The sequence below is a fragment of the Entelurus aequoreus genome, linkage group LG24 (assembly GCF_033978785.1).
Source record: "Entelurus aequoreus isolate RoL-2023_Sb linkage group LG24, RoL_Eaeq_v1.1, whole genome shotgun sequence".
Classification (NCBI taxonomy): domain Eukaryota; kingdom Metazoa; phylum Chordata; class Actinopteri; order Syngnathiformes; family Syngnathidae; genus Entelurus; species Entelurus aequoreus.
The window spans coordinates 12653849-12672079 of NC_084754.1; the positions used below are offsets into that span (position 1 = coordinate 12653849).

Here is an 18231-nt window from a genome sequence, read left to right on the forward strand (position 1 = left end):
GCGTTCAAGCACTCCGTGAATCTGCTCCAAAAAGAGCCTAATGCACACTGACAGACGGAAAACACCTGATGGCTCGGCACGCTGCTCCTATACACACACACATGCACACACACATTCCTACAATTCCGTAGATTCTAAGCTATGGTTCTTAGTTAATCATGTGAGGACCACTTTTGGAAAGATGAATTATCGCTCATATCTTTCTCTGTCAGATTTGATTTGGTCAGGGCTGCATATTGATTCAAGCTCAGAGCAGATATCATGTACAGATACAAATATAGGGGCAGCATTGATGAGTTTGCAAGCGGATTTTGGAGCGTCTGTCAAACAGTGAATGGTGGGGGGGGGTTTGCACTCTTTTTACAGGACATGAGCAGACGGGTGGGAGAGCATCTGTGAATTGCCTATTAAAGCCATCATAAATGCAGCAGCCATGCCGCGATTTCATGACAAAAACCAGCTGGACTTAAGTTTGATCGATATTATTGATTTGGGGGCAGGATTCATTCTTTGGCACATTGCATGTCTTGTAACAACGTTAATAGGGGTTGCTGCAATAATAGTCCACATTACTGTTATCCTTGAGCCTGGCTCTAAATACACACACCTGCTCTTTTGATTTGATGGAATATAATAAGAAGTTACACAAGTTTCACATTCCTCTTTGTTCCTGTCAGATGTGATTAGATGAGGTCGGCATGGTTGCATAGATTGATGATCAATATTTGAGTTCAGTCATGCTGCTCGTCTGGCCCAGTGTTCTTTCTTTTTAACAGTGTAGTTTTGTGTACATCATTTTCATTAGCGACTGAGGTTGCAGCCCAGCATGATGTAAGCCTGTGTTAATTCAGCATGGACAGTGAAGGCTTTGTTCTCTGCCCTTTGGTGCAGCGTAGGGCTTGCTTATGTGACCCCTACCATTGTCGCACCATGTGAATTTGAGGCTTTGTTTTGCAGCTTCAGCTGAATCAAATAATAGTGCCGGGTGAGGAATAAAAACTCTCTTAATTTGAATGTTTTCCCCCTTAAACTGAGCTTGCATTTTTTGCATCATTAAGTTGTTTATTTTTCTCCGTACTCCTGCGCTTTAACTCTTTGACTTTAATCTTTCTTTTTTTTTTTTTTTAAGTGTTTTGGTTATTTGTGGAATGCAAAAGAGAGGCTAAATAGAAGAGGCCAGACTTTGATGTTTGAGCTGGTTTGCTATTGTGTGTCAGTGCAAAATAAGATCAAGACAAAGATTTCCATCTCACCCTTAGTAGAGGTTATGAGTTAGGCTTTGTGGTCGAACTTAATCAGCAGTTTCAGTCTCCAACGTTAATGTAAAACCGCAGGTATACTTAACAGGATGAGAAGAGTCATAACCTACTTTGCTTGATTTCCTGGCCTATATGAAGTGCATCAATGGCATGATACATACAAGCTGCACTGCTATTTGCACATTGCGAAGGCAGATAGATGATAATTAGTTATCCTTCTGACGTCAAACGTATACAGCAAAAAGAATTCATAGAGAACCATATTGTTTTTTTGTGATTTTTGCTTATGAATGCTTTCTTTGTTTTGCGAGAATTTGAATGCACTTAATGTTCCCTTTGTTCTCTCTTTAGGTCTGAGCTGCCACAAGCCGCGATTTCATCTGATCAGCATGAATCCACATCCTGTTTTAAACTGAATAAGTGCGAGGAAGCCAGCAAACAGTTCACTGCAGACCTTTCAAACACCCCTGACCACTAGTCTGTAACTCCAGCCAGACACTGAAAGGACAGATTCATTAGGCCACCCAACCGCCCAATTAGGAGCCAGATGGCGCTTCTGGCCAATCAAATCATGGATGCAAGAATTCTCAGCAGCATGAATGGCAGAGTTGAACTCTCCCAGTTTTTGAGGGTTACCAATCAAAGCATTGTTACCCAGGTCAACTCTGTTCAGGATGACAATCGCAAGAACAGGAAGTATCCGTGTCCCTTGTGTGGGAAGCGTTTCCGCTTTAACAGCATCCTTTCACTTCACATGCGCACACACACCGGCGAAAAACCCTTCAAGTGTCCCTACTGTGACCACCGGGCGGCACAGAAGGGAAACCTGAAGATACACCTGCGTACCCACAAGCAAGGCATCTTGGGTAAAGGCCGTGGGCGCGTCAGAGAGGAGAACAGGTTGCTTCATGAGCTTGAAGAAAGGGCCATACTAAGGGACAGGCAGATGCGAGCCGGTCATGTTGGCCCTCATCAAACATCTATCATAACCCAACATCAACAACCCCAACAGGCCCAGACACAAAACCAATTCCCCAGTAGCCAGCCGGTCGCATCCACATCCCCTAAAGTCTCAATGATCCACAAAGAGCCCACCCAGCCTCCACCCACTGGCTTCCGCTGCTCCTTCTGCAAGGGCAAGTTCCGAAAGCAGCAGGAACTCGAACGCCACATCCGGATCTTACACAAGCCCTACAAATGCACCTTGTGCGAGTTTGCTGCCTCACACGAGGAAGAGCTCATAGCTCATGTTGAGACGACACACATAACTACCGATTCGGGTCCAGGACAAAAGCCGGTGTTGGGGACCAACGACAAGGGGAAGCCTGTTGGTGAATTTCCCTGCGATGTTTGTGGCCAAACCTTCAGCCAGGCCTGGTTCCTCAAAGGTCACATGAGGAAACACAAGGACTCTTTTGAGCACTGCTGTCAGATTTGTGGCCGTCGCTTCAAAGAACCCTGGTTTCTCAAGAACCACATGAAGGTTCACCTTAATAAACTAGCCTCCAAGGGTAATCTCCCGCCTGACCGTGACAATGCCCTTAAAATGCGTCACCTAACAGAAGATTATCAGAGCAGCCTATATTCACAGTACATTTCCCGCATTCACAACAGGTTCCTCACTGCTGAGAGAGCTGACCAGACAGAATACAGCCAGTTACTCGCCACAGCCGGTATTGACATGAAGGTTATTGAGATGTTAGGTAGAGGTGTTTCCTCTGGTCTATGCCCTCCAAATGAAGCCAAGAGCTCCTCATTGTTGGGATTAAATCAGCTTCACCCTGCCCTGAGCTCTGCCAATCTGGACTATCTGCAGAAGGTCATCTCCAGCAGAGAGGCAGTGAGCTACCCAGGCTGGCAGATCATGTCACCAGGGCTGCAGGCTGAACAGCACATGTTCAACCGCAAAGATCAGCAACATCAGCACAGCTCCTCCTACCTGCCTGAACGACGCCTCCCTGTGGATGATGGGAAAGCCGGTGTTGCTGACCAAGACGCCAACGCGGGGAGTCGACCCAGCAGTAAAGGCAGCCTGAGTCATCACGGGCTAACTGAGGTCATCACAGAGACCGGGAACACCCACTCCGGAAGTGCCCTTGAACGCCGACCGCAATCCTCTTCTCCAGCTTCAGCTATAGGTAACTTAGTTTAGGAGAAGGACATGTTGATAACTCAATGATTGAAATAGGTTCAACAGCGGAACCTGTAAGATCGAACACAATCCATTTTGGTATACTGCTAGAATTCCCAATTTGTTGTTTTTGAAGAATCAGTCATAATGTACTGTTTTATCATTCTAAACTGTCATACAAGCCTAATAAGAAGATGACATTAAGGCGTTAAAGGTATTAAAACACATAGTCTTAGTGTTAATGATTAAGGCACACTGAATGTGATAGACCTCACATATGTGCCCCCTGTATCTCAATTTAAAATGTATTTAGTTTTAACACATGCAAAAAGAAGTTAAAACACCTTAACTGTGACAACAAGTGACAATGTGTATGTTAAAAATTCAGTTTGTTAACGTCTTGTAACTTCTGGGGTATATTTTTCTACTTCTATCCCACATTCTACTTTTAATCATACCCATTGTTAAAACCGATCTTTATTTTAGAAAATGTTACAAAACAAGATACAAACATTTGAAGAAAAAGCTGAACATACATGGAGAATTAATCATTTTTAATGTTATCTAAAATGCAGGCTAGTGGGGTGCACTGAGGTAGCACGCAATACAAATTTAGAAGTATAACTTTTCCAATTTTCAAAATGCATAACCTTGTTTGGGGGTGTGTTCCACTTTATATTTCAATCAATTAGGTGCAGTGGTTTACCTTCAAGGTAATTAAAGCTCTTACAAAGTTACATGAGCTACAGGGTGTTCACAGTACATACCGTATCTTGAGAGTGCTTGAAACAGAAAGATGTCCAACAGGCGGCCCAGGTAAGGAAAGCAGCTATTGGCTGTCCTAAAAGTCGCTAGATCAGGGGTCACCAACCTTTTTGAAACCAAGAGCTACTTCTTGGGTACTGATTAATGCGAAGGGCTACAGTTTGATACACACTTAAATAAATTGCCAGAAATAGCCAATTTGCTCAATTTACCTTTAAATCTATGTTATTATTAATAATTAATGATATTTACACTTAATTAATTGGTTTAAAAGAGGAGAAAACACAAAAAAAATGACAATTACATTTTGAAACATAGTTTATCTTCAATTTCGACTCTTTAAAATTCAAAATTCAACCGAAAAAAAAAGAAGAGAAAAACTAGCTAATTCGAATCTTTTTGAAAAAATTAAAAAAATAATTTATGGAACATCATTAGTAATTTTTCCTGATTAAGATTAATTTTAGAATTTTGATGACATGTTTTAAATAGGTTAAAATCCAATCTGCACTTTGTTAGAATATATAACAAATTGGACGAAGCTATATTTCTAACAAAGACCAATCATTATTTCTTCTAGATTTTCCAGAACAAATTTTTTAAAAAGAAATTCAAAAGACTTTGAAATAAGATTTAAATTTGATTCTACAGATTTTCTAGATTTTCCAGAATAATTTTTTTGAATTTTAATCATCATAAGTTTGAAGAAATATTTCACAAATATTCTTCGTCGAAAAAACAGAAGCTAAAATGAAGAATTAAATTAAAATGTATTTATTATTATTTACAATAAAAAAAATAAATTTACTTGAACATTGATTTAAATTGTCAGGAAAGAAGAGGAAGGAATTTAAAAGGTAAAAAGGTATATTTGTTTAAAAATCCTAAAATCATTTTTAAAGTTGTATTTTTTCTCTAAATTGTCTTTCTGAAAGTTATAAGAAGCAAAGTAAAAAAATTAATGAATTTATTTAAACAAGTGAAGACCAAGTCTTTAAAATATTTTCTTGGATTTTCAAATTCTATTTGAGTTTTGTCTCTCTTAGAATTAAAAATGTCGGGCAAAGCGAGACCAGCTTGCTAGTAAATAAATACAATTTAAAAAATAGAGGCAGCTCACTGGTAAGTGCTGCTATTTGAGCTATTTTTAGAACAGACCAGCGGGCTACTCATCTGGTCCTTACGGGCTACCTGGTGCCCGCGGGCCGTCGTCGTCGTCGTCGTCGGCGGTCACTCGAAACGAGTATGACTGTCCTCCGTAGGGTCGTCTTCTGATTCCCTATATGGAGGACGCCTGTGCGTGGAATCTTTTAATGTGGGGAGACTGGTGCACGGTCAGCCACCACACAGTCCTTGGCATTGAGCGGGCCAGGGTCCAGTGGCATGGAGACCAAGACGACTGGGGACCCGTCTTTGCTGCAGCCTTCATCCGCCTTCCCAGCCGTTGTGGTGCATTCCGCTGCCGCCATCTTCCGCCTGGTCCACCGTTGAGGCGGTTTTCACTATTCGCCCATAGCTAGGGTTATTTACCCATAGCTGGGACAGGGGTTGACTGGGCACCAGGGCATGTCCACACACCGGTGGGCCTGCATGCCCCGTCTCTGGGGCCCCCTGCTGCTCCGAGATCCCGTACAACTTAGCCTGGAACCGCGAGGTTCCAGTTACCGTGTGTGGCCACGAGGAGGCATGTACGAGTCTTGACAATGGAGAGGCTATGTACCGGCTGAGGAGGCTTATGCACTCGGCTCCTCTTTTCGCCCTCTGAAACAGAGGGCTAGCCGGCGGCACTAGCTGAAAGCAATGAGTATCAGGCAGAAGCAGCATGCAGCATAGCAAGCAAAAGCGGCATGCAGCATGCACTAACTACAGGTACTACTACTCCAAGGCTACTGCACTAGACGCATCACATCGCCCTGTGCGATGTTTTCTGCACACACACACGGGGGCACCGCGTTGGTGACCCCTGCGCTAGATGAAATCCTCTTCTCATTTGCATAATCAATTGCAATTGACAATGTAAGACAGAAGAATATCGTCGTGGGAGGAATACAAAGTGAATTTAAAAAAAAATGCTAATTTGAATTAGAGCTGCAATTGAATTTCTGTTGTTTCTTAGTTTGTTTTCTTCACATTTAAATAAATGTTGTTCTCCGTTGTAAAGTGGTACAGTATTAAATTTGATTTTGAGAATGGAGGGTCGTGACATTCACAAACGAACCAAATCTTTTGACTTACTCATTATCAAACTTTTATCATCAAACTTTTATTGCAGACTCCAACGTCCAAGTAGACATACAATCACATACAGTACATAAAACAAACAAAATACAGTATAAAAGGCATTATCATATTTCTGATTCTGATTCTGATATAATATTAAAAACAGTGCTTGTGCATATTCAGTAAAAGGCATTTGATAAATAAATACAAGCAGCAATTAAAAAAAAAAGATATATATATATATATACTTAAAAATGTGTCTACACATTCTATAAAAGGCAAAGATACCAGTGTTTCCATATATACGATTGGTACCTACGGTAACAGAACTACATCTAAGATTGGTTATCTGTACAATAAGATCATTCTCGGACCCCTGCAGTCTACATATAAACATTAACATTATCAGTGATTTATTTTAGCGTAACCATGACAGTGAAGAGACGTTCTCATTTACGTTTATTCAACATCTTGCTCTGTAAACCAAGGCAGAAACAATGCTATTCTTTGAAGACATTCACTGCAGAGTGATAAGTGCTTTCATGTCTCTAAAACACCCGAAAAATATGCCGTATTTTCCGGAGTGTAGAGCGCACCGGTATATAAGTAGCACCCACTAAATTTTAGAAGAAAAAAACAAGTTTTCCATATAATTGCATCAGCGGACTATAAACCGCAGATATGGAGTTTGTGAAATGAGGTTTTTATTTACACAAAAATATTTTGTAAATGTTAATTTACATACCATAATTTTTTCCAAACAGTGCCTGTAACACAGCAGTAAAACGGATGATCAAACAAAATTAGAAAATGGATGGATGGATGGAACTCCACAGTGACGTTTTAGTGAATTTACAAAACTGAAACAATACAAAAAGAATGCCATTATAAGTTTAATAATACTAATACAGACACTCGTAGATGTGTTAGCTTATTAGCTGATGCTAACAACGCTAGCTTGATTACATTACATTAGCACGTACAAATATGCAAGACAACACTCCTACAGACATCACACATAGGACGGTTTTGTTAGGATTATGGTTATTGTTTGAGTTTATTTCGAACATGTAAACAATTACAACATGATACATCACAATTTCCAGTTTCTCTTTGCAACATGTTCGAAAAGGAGTAGGAAGAAGCAATCTATTTCTACCCCGCTTCTATTACATAGCAATTGCTAACACTTTTCCTCATTTCCTGTTCTCAATTTATTCACAATATACTCCATAAGTATCAACATGAAAAAAAACAATAAATAGTGAAGTAAGTTGTATTTCTTCTAGTGAGATGAATAACATTATCAATAAGTTCAGAATGTTTATCATGGTTCTTCTTCTTTGTACTTTGTAAACACTTTGAGTTTGAACGGTTTCTTAAATTGGATAATATTCGTACACTTTTTAATTTCTTTACTTAATCCATTGCATAATTTAATTCCACATACTTATATTAGGTTTTAAGTGTTGTTCGTGCATACAAATGTTTTATGTTGAATTTTTTTGTTAAACCGTGAAACTTACGAACGTTGCTTGGAATGATGAATGAAGAATAATTTCGAGCAGAAACGTTATGGACGGTTTTACTTTCGGTTAAAGGCAAAGCATGAAGTACATTTTTAACTTGCAGCACCTGCAGTGAGGGAACTCGTCCAAAAGATAGCGCCATAGCTCAAACAACACACCATTTCAATCCTCTGCTTGGGTTTAATGAAAACTATTGAGCACAAAACATTATGGCAATTAGCGAAAAAAATCCATAAATTAGCAGCACCGTTTTATAAGCAGCAGGTTTCAAAGTTTTGGACCATTTGGGACCAGAGAGTCATTATCAATGAAAGTAACATATTTTTAGATTTTACACTAATTCGCTATGTCACCTACAACTCAAAGCTGAGATGTCTGTGTTTTATTCAGATAACTTAGCATATGTTGACCTACATTGGACTGGTTTAACATCTTTAATATGGGCGTAACGATTTGTTTTAACAACAATTTGATTCAAATCAGAATTTGTGATTGCCGATACGATTCAGGGACAATATTATTATTTTTTAACGATACGTTTTGGCCCTAGTGTGTGAATGTGAGTGTGAATGTTGTCTGTCTATCTGTGTTGGCCCTGTGATGAGGTGGCGACTTGTCCAGGGTGTACCCCAAAAGAGACAAGCGGTAGAAAATGGATGGATGGATGGACGTTTCGAAACGATTCAGTGACATGAAATCGATTCAGTAACTTTTTAGCAAACAAAATGTAACCAATTTGACTGTGAAATAAATACTGGATATTGGACACTGCAGGTAAAGTTTCCTATGTTCCTGTTATTTATTTTAAGGGAATTAGGTATCAATAAATCCATGATGCAATTAAGTAAGTAGACAACAATGAATGGCTAATGCATTCACATCTTATTTGAATAAAGTACAACCAACACTTTAGGTTGAATTAACAAAAGGAAACCTTTTCTGCTCACATTTTCAACATTCAAGCAAATTTCAATAAAAGTACAGTAACCAACATTTTAACAGTAGAATTACCTGCTAAATAAAGTTCCCCAACCCGACCATACAGTATCTGTTCTGCGCCCCCTGCGCCGTCGATGAAGGACAGCGTACCAGGTGTGCGGAGGCATGTATGCCCCCACATCCCTGGTGTTGGCCCCTTGCTTCCTAATCTCCACTGCCTCCTTGATCCATATCTTGTATTTATTTTTTTCTGATTAAATAACTTTTCCTTGGGTGCCAGTTGATATGTCTCTTGCAATTGTGCTGTAGCTGAAAATGTTTGTGTTGTAATTTATGATATTGTCTTGTGGCGTTAGTGATGACCTTTCTCGACTATCTTAGGTATCAGACAGACTTGAATAACATTTAATGTCTTTATCATAAGAAGTCTGCCATTCTTAAATCCGATGTTTTCCTTTTTATAGCATCGATAAAAATCGATCTATAGACATAGTTTTGTATTTCATTATTGTTTCTTTTGTTAATATCAGTGTCCGTTCTGCAAAAAGGTCATCCCTAGAAGCACACAGTTTTTGGATATAGACCCACAGTTTAAATATACATCGTCATATAATATACAAAATACAGTACAATACAATACATATCAAAATCTACCCACCAAATACCCATTTACAATTTCATTTATAAATACAAAAAGGAATCTTTAAATCCACCAAATCAGTCTCAATATCCTATTATTCAAATTTGATTAAAAGGTTGCATCTTGAAGATCTGCGATAATCTCATCATACATACAGAAGTCAAGACCAAAATTATGAGACTAATGTGAATTCCTCAACCATAAGGTGTGTGCCTAATATACTAAGCATAACGTCGCAATAAATTTAGCTTAAAATGCTTTTAAAAAATGTTTAAAGAATGTGATTCTTTTATAGAGCTATCGATCTCATTCCAGATCAATGGGCCTCTACAGGCTATACTAAAGCTTGTACACTTTGGATGACAATCTTACCCTCTTAATAAAGGTTTGCTTCTAGTGTTATATCTATGAGAAGTAGTGGTCACCCGATGAGCTGGCAGAGTCTAGAATTAAATCCATATAGATTCCCTTTTAAAACAATTTTAGATCGATACCTATCTTTTGGAAGGCAAACTTGCCGAGCACAGATCGATATACTTGATATTTAGGAACATAAATCGATCTATTGATCACTTGTTACACCCCTAATCTTTAATTACAGCAGGGCTATTCAACTAGATGTTGAGGGCCGCAGTTTCAAGGGCCCAAAGGCTCAGGAGCCGGACATCGATTGTAGTTATATTCCTTTGAGACTTAGTTTACTTAATTACAAAGTAAACACATTGGCTTTCACACTGCACTGTGAATTCCAGCGGGTGCAGCTGGTTGACAGTATGTAGAAACAGAAGCTCCAGACATTTTTTGGGGGATTGATGTTCCTTCTTTTGAATTATTTTCCTTCCCTGGTTTTATTTCTTTACACGTATTCCTCTATTTAAGATTGTAAGAGTGAAATTACAAACATACAATAAATATTACAAAAGTATAGCGTCCATTGTGTATTTTACATGAATAGAATAGAAGGTTTAGTGTCTATACATTCACACAACTACATAAGTTTACGCATATAGAAATTAAACAACATCTACTGTACACCAAAAATTGCACACAATAAATGTATGTGACTCATCACAATTAAACCTAAGTTGTCAAATGTAGCGCTACATGTAATAAACAAGCTCTGATCGCCCGGAGTTATTCTTAGACAAAAAACAACACAACCACGTATACAAAGGACATCACGAAGTCAGCAATTTCACAATATCTACTTATATAGATTCGACCGAGTTTCGTGATGACACTTACTCATTTCTATCATTGTTGCTGCTTGTCCGGATCAACGTGTCCATTTCTTAAATGTCTGCCAGGAAACAATGACTTGAGCACTTGCTTGGGATAGAACATTCATACTTCGTTATCCAGTCATTGTTAAAAGTCAGATTCGCAATTTATTTCGATTTTTTTTTATGGTTGAAAACATTGGGTTCTTCTACTAAACCCACTGCTGGTTCATCGTGACACATACTACATAAATAGCATCCTGTAATTTGATTTTGATATTATTTTTTATCTTGATAGATTGAAAATGAACACCAATGAGTTGACTGCTGAACATTATCACATAATTTATTCAGAAAGTATAAATAACGACAACTAAAGATAGAATACTATTAACCGCAACATGTAAGTGTAAAAAAAAAACAACAACAACATTATGATTTGTACATTTTCAGAATGTGCTTGTTCTATTTCTAAACAAAGAAAACAATCTGAAGTTGTTTTTATTTTTAAGTTATCGTGCCGTGATTTTACCAGTCCGGCCCACTTGGGATTAGACTTTTCTCCATGTGGCCCCCAATCTAAAATGACTTTGACACCCCTGGTTTAGGGTAGAGATGTCCAATAATATCGGTCTGCTGATATTATCGGCCGATAAATGCGTTAAAATGTAATATCGGAAATGATCGGTATCGGTTTTTTTATTATCAGTATCGTTTTTTAAATTTTTTTTTTATTAAATCCACATAAAAAACACAAGATACACTTACAATTAGTGCACCAACCCAAAAAACCTCCCTCCCCCATTTACACTCATTCACACTCATTCACACAAAAGGGTTGTTTCTTTCTGTTATTAATATTCTGGTTCCTACATTATATATCAATATATATCAATACAGTCTGCAAGGGATACAGTCCGTAAGCACACATGATTGTGCGTGCTGCTGGTCCACTAATAATACTAACCTTTAACAGTTAATTTTACAAATTTTCATTAATTACTAGTTTCTATGTAACTGTTTTTATATTGTTTTACTTTCTTTTTTATTCAAGAAAATGTTTTTAATTTATTCATCTTATTTAATTTGATTCATTTTTAAAAAAAGTACCTTATCTTCACCATACCTGGTTGTCCAAATTAGGCATAATAATGTGTTAATTCCACGACTGTATATATCGGTTGATATCGGTATCGGTTGATATCGGTATCGGTAATTAAAGAGTTGGACAATATCGGCATATCGGATATCGGAAAAAAGCCATTATCGGACATCCCTAGTTTAGGGGTAACCACATTTTAACAAACCTACATACAGTTAATGTTATACCCACGCCAACGCCGTTAACAGAAGTATGACAGATGAGTTTTATCATGATTAATCCGAATTCAAAGTGTGAATAATCAGATTTTAATATTTTACCTTTTGAAAGCAATAATAAACATGCATATTTTTTAGGTATGGAAAATATAAAAATTAATCACAATAAAATATAGCATTTATCATGTATCAGTGCAGATTAGTCACCAAATTTATTTTGACCCCACATGCTCCTTTACTTTAACCGCAGGTGTTTAGGTGGTGCGGGTTGTTCAGGTCAATGCATAAGTCAGCACAAAAATGAGTGAGGAGACCCTGACTGGTGTGCTTGCTGGCCAATTTCACTTCAAAATACCCACAAAAGGGAACTCAGATAAAACTATTTTCATGCATTCAAGTAAAAACATTGGTTAAACATCTTTTACATCACATTTCGATAGTTAAATTGCATTTGTGTAAAACATATTGAGATCTTTTTTTTAAGTTAATTTAAATTACAAGTAATTTGCTGCGATTAATCACGAATAATTAAATCTAAAATGTGTGATTAATCAGATTTTTAAAAATGTATCATTGGACAGCACTAATATTTTAACATTATTACCACTGTCAGTCAAATGTCAGCATCAAGACAGATCAATCTGTCATCGGTAATCTCTTTGTAGACCTGTAGAGTGTATGTCGAAAAAGGTAACCCATTAACTGTTATTTTTATTTCAAAGTACTGAACATTAATTTAACTGCAAATCAACGACAAAGATGTAGATAAAAGTAGAAAGAGATGGATAACGCAATAAATGTCCAGGGCAGATTTAACGTGCAGATGTTCATATGGTGCATGTCATAGCCTGCAGGCCCTTACATCATATTTTAATGTCTCTGGCAAGTCCCCCAAATTCATGGAACATGAAGTACTGAATCACTTTAGTATGGCTTTTTGTCAGATTCCATTGTCTTCCCTTTGGCAGGGTTAAAAACAAAAATAATCGAATGACATCATCTCATAATCTTGAATATATGTTTTCGGTTTTACAAACAAAGTGACAGCTGTGGTTTGATCTTTCTCCCCTCATGAGAGAAGGTGGACATGCAATGCACAATCAGCAACAGAGCCGCCGATTTTACTGTCATCCACAAGGACGTTTTTCTTCTATTTTAAAGATAACGGCATCATAGGCATTGTCGGGATAATTAGTACCCTCTATTTTATATCTGTCATATCCCCACCCAATTGCCTACGGGGGCACAAGATGTTAATGCATGCCATCTGGTGTTTTTAATGATTTGATATATACCACCCAGTGATTTTCATGATTTGATCTACCACCTGGTATTTTTATTGATAGTCTTCTGTTCCACCTGGTGGTTTGGATGATTTGGCTCTCTGGGTAAATGCCATTCTTGTCATGGCATCCTGCTAACATGCTATCATGAGCCTAAATTACAGCCATAACAGTTAAGAGAAGAGAGGGCAAACTAAACCGGTACTTTGCCGCGTTTATTCTTCAGCTTGGCGCTGTGCTTGTTGTCTTCCTCTACTAAGTTAAAGGGGACCTTTAATGATTTTATTCTACATTTAAAACCAGTGTGTGAATGTGAGCGTGAATGTTGTCTGTCTATTTGTGTTGGCCCTGTGATGAGGTGGCGATTTGTCCAGGGTTTACCCCACCTTCCGCCCGAGTGCAGCTGTGATAGGCTCCAAACCCTCCCCCCCCCCCCCCCCCCCCCCCCCGCGAGCCTGAGAGGGATAAGCCGTTGAAAATGGATGGATGGAAAACATTTCATCATCATAAACAATCATAAATTGATTTAAATGAATTTCAATAAGCAGAGCTGAGTATTCTGCGTTACGAGCTTGGCCGTTTGTCACGACGTAGATGCATCCAAAACTGGGAGAAAACTCACAGAAAAATGCAGGAACCTTAAGGTTTGATTAAAAAAGGACTGAAAATAGAAAAAGATAGGGGAAAATATTTGTTTTTGTTTTAGCATGTTTTTTGTTTAAGGACAATCATTACACAAACTTTCCCAATTGTTACAAAGCCAACTGTTTAATATGTTTGTGTGTATGCTTCACTGATGAGAGTATTTGGCGAACATCGTTTTGTCCTACTAATTTCGGCGGTTCTTGAACTCACCATAGTGTGGACTGTAAAATCTTCCACTCCCTCTTTGTCTCATTTTGTCCACCAAACGTTTTATGCTGTGCGTGAATGCATAAATGTGCGCTTTGTTGATGTTATTGACTTGTTGGAGTGCTAATCAGGCATATTTGGTCAGTGCATGACTGACCAGTGCATTTAGGCTAGCTGTATGTACATATTGCATCATTATGCCTCATTTGTAAGTATATTGGAAGTCATTTAATATCCTTTACTTTTATCCTTTTTGTATATAATTTAGTTTTGCATGCCTCATGACACATTATCTGTATGTAATATTGGCTGCATTTCAGATAGTTGTTTTTGTGCCATGTTGTTCCAGACAACAGCAAACATTACCTAGCTTGGCAAAGATTGTAATAAATCTATTAAAAGAAGACAGCCTGCCATTTCCTTTAACCTGGACACACACATATATACCTTTTGGCCATTAAAAGCCAGTAATTTCCAGGAGTTATCTCACCTTCTGAGTAGCCTCTGATTTACTAATGGTTTCTAATGTGTAGAATAAATATTACATTTCAACATTTCTGTCAACAAAGATTTGCTTCAGCCTGCGACACATAGTCATTTTGATAGTAGGCTATTATAGCTAATATAGACACTTACGTCATGTGTTGTCTTCATTATAACATTTATATACGGCTTTTCATTTTTTGCGGCTCCAAACAGATTTGTTTTTTGTATTTTTGGTCCAATATGGCTCTTTCAACGTTTTGGGTTGCCGACCCCTGCCTTATACTATAGGGTCTCTATTATGCAAAACCAACTTTCCTTCAATCAATTAATCAATCAATCAATTCCTTTTTTTGTCATTGTCATAATAACAATTAAGTCACCCATGTCAACGAGATTTCATTTGAGCTTTGTCTAGCGGCATAGAAACTGAATTGATGTGCAGGTTGACAATAGTTCTTAAATTGATTCCTTTCCTATTGGTACCTGCTGTTGTGTATTTAGGATCTGAGCGAAATCAGACCGTGGAAGCATTGCGGAGAGAGTTATAAAACAAATTTGCCATCCTCCCTACTTCTGCCAAACGAGCCATTTGGAATTTGCACAACTTGTGAAGTCATCGGTTTGGAAAAACTTTACAGAATGATCCGTAAATCGTATAAATGTACCCAGAGTGCCTATAGTCAATAAATTCCTTGTTTTTTTCCATCATCTTGTTGTGGGGCAAACTGGCTCGTACATGCACATGCATCCTCCGCTGTTGCCATTTCTAATACGAAGTAGCGTAAGGTTCAAACTTATATCTTCAGTTCAGTTCAGTTTCAGTTTATTTGGAACATGCATACGATACAATGTAATGCATCGCACAATTCCAGTTGTTTCATTACAGCACGTCCGAAAAGGAATAGGAAGAAGCAGAGCTTATTTAATCCTACCCCCTTTCATACAATAGCAATTTTATCCAATTTCCTCGTTCTCTGTAACAGAACAGTGAACAAATAAATAATAATAAACAATATACCATAGTAAGCAAACAAATATTAAATACATAAATAATCTTTGTCTCAATGAAAGGGTTCAAGATGTTTGTCATAATTCTTGTTCTGTGTACTTTGTGAACACTTGTAGTTTGAACAGTCTCTTAAAGGCCTACTGAAATGAATTTTTTTTATTTAAACGGGAATAGCAGATCCATTCTATGTGTCATACTTGATCATTTCGCGATATTGCCATATTTTTGCTGAAAGGATTTAGTAGAGAAAATCGACGATAAAGTTCGCAACTTTTGCTCGCTGATAAAAAAAAGCTTTGCCTGTACCGGAAGTAGCGTGACGTCACAGGAGCTAGTATTCCTCACAATTCCCCATTGTTTACAATGGAGCGAGAGAGATTCGGACCGAGAAAGTGACGATTACCCCATTAATTTGAGCGAGGATGAAAGATTCGTAGATGAGGAACGTTACAGTGAAGGACTTGAGAGGCAGTGATGGACGTATCTTTTTTCGCTCTGACCGTAACTTAGGTACAAGCTGGCTCATTGGATTCCACGCTCTCCTTTTTCTATTGTAGATCACAGATTTGTATTTTAAACCACCTCGGATACTATATCATCTTGAAAATGAGAGTCGAGAACGCGAAATGGACATTCAGTGCCTTTTATCTCCACGACAATACATCGGCGAAATGCTTTAGCTACGAGCTAACGTGATAGCATCGTGCTTTAACTGCATATAGAAACAAAAAAAATAAACCCCTGACTGGAAGGATAGATAGAAAATCAACAATACTATTAAACCGTGGACATGTAAATACACGGTTAATGCTTTCCAGGCTGGCGAAGGTTAACAATGCTGTGCTAACGACGCCATTGAAGCTAACTTAGCAACTTAGCAACCGGAACGCACAGAGCTATGCTAAAAACATTAGCTCTCCACCTACGCCAGCCAGCCCTCATCTGCTCATCAACACCTGTGCTCACCTGCGTTCCAGCGATCGGCAGAAGGACGAAGGACTTCACCCGATGCGTTTGGCGGCCCGGAGACGTAGGAAGTCAAGGTGAGGTCGGCGGCTAGCGCGTTTGCTCTCCAACAAAGTCCTCCTGGTTGTGTTGCTGTAGTCCGTTGCTAATACACCGATCCCACCTACAATTGTCTTCTTTGCAGCCTTCATTGTTCATTAAACAAATTGCAAAAGATGTCCAGAATACTGTGGAATTATGAAATGAAAACAGAGCTTTTTGTATAGGATTCTACGGGGTACCATAACTTCCGTTAAACTGACTTCGTCACGCGCATACGTCATCATACCGCGACGTTTCAGCCGGATATTTCCCGGGAAATTTTAAATGTCACTTTATAAGTTAACCCAGCCGTATTGGCATGTGTTGCAATGTTAAGATTTCATCATTGATATATAAACTATCAGACTGCGTGGTCGGTAGTAGTGGGTTTCAGTAGGCCTTTAAACTGAATCATATTGGTGTTTTTTGTTTGATTTATTTGGTTAATCCATTCCATAATTTAATTCCACATACAGATATGCTAAAGGTTTTAAGTGTTGTACGAGCATACAAATGTTGTAAATGAGATTTTCTGTCAGTAGACTTGATATGTAAACGTTTAAACTACAACAACATTGTCATGAGAAGACATAGTCAAAGTGGAGCCACGGGTCTTGAAGAGATGGTCAGAAAGCGGTCTGTAAAACATAATCTATGTAACATTTTGACCAAAGAACCATCATTACATGTTATGTTGACCACAAGGAAGTGTTCTAAATGTAGAAAAAATCATAATATGACCCTTTAAAGTCCATGGAAGTTGGACGTGATCTTGCAGGACTGGACTAGATCCAGGCCGTATAGCAGAGATAAATGGATCAAGTCTAATCTCCTTAGATGTTTTTGTTTATGCATTGTGCGCCTAGACTGCGATCTGCATATTCTACATGTAAATGTCTGGCGTGCGTCGGGAAAATCCACTTGTAGTTACGCTTAAAGTAACTGTTGTTTTCTTTTTCTCCCCTATCTCCCAACACCATATGCCGTCACTTTTTGGATTTGAGAGCATGCAGTTCTGGGATGGCACATTCAGCATCAGACTCTAATTTCAGTCAATATTAAGCATGGAAACTAATTCATTGTAAAGGTCAGGCGTCATTGCTTTAGTCAATGATGAATCCGGCAGGCTTTCTCCCCCCCTTCCCTTCTCCTCTCTGTTCTTAGTTCTGTGTAATGGTAGACTCACTCTGGGGGCTTAGCACCGCATTGTTTAGCTCTGACAATATATCCCTGAGACCTCTGCAGCTGCTCCCTGTGCTCACAATGACAGATTAATTAACACAATCACACACTGCTGGCCCGGGCTCAACACTCAGGTCTGCTGCAGGACAGATAGGTAAATCCTACACATATGGCCAACACGCACCACTTGATGAGGGTTTAATAACAGGGGGATAAGTTTTTTGGAGATTTGTTGGGGAGAGGGTGGGTATGTGTTTTGGATGGTCGGAGGAAGTGAGAAAGTGTTTTCTAATTCAGGAGAGCGGAGATGCTGAGGAAGAATTACCACTGCCAGATGTTCAGCTTGAGG

General features: G+C 38.5%; 1 protein-coding gene across 1 annotated transcript in view; it reads left to right on the forward strand.

Moving 5' to 3' along the window:
• The window catches only part of LOC133641451 (zinc finger protein 536-like), a 77370-nt gene that overhangs the window by 37 nt on the left and 59102 nt on the right, over positions 1-18231 (forward strand). Inside the window, exons 2-3 of the mRNA XM_062035184.1 lie at positions 1611-1700; positions 1770-3397. Coding sequence (XP_061891168.1) covers positions 1611-1700; positions 1770-3397 — 1718 coding nt within the window. The remainder of the gene's footprint in view (positions 1-1610; positions 1701-1769; positions 3398-18231) is intronic.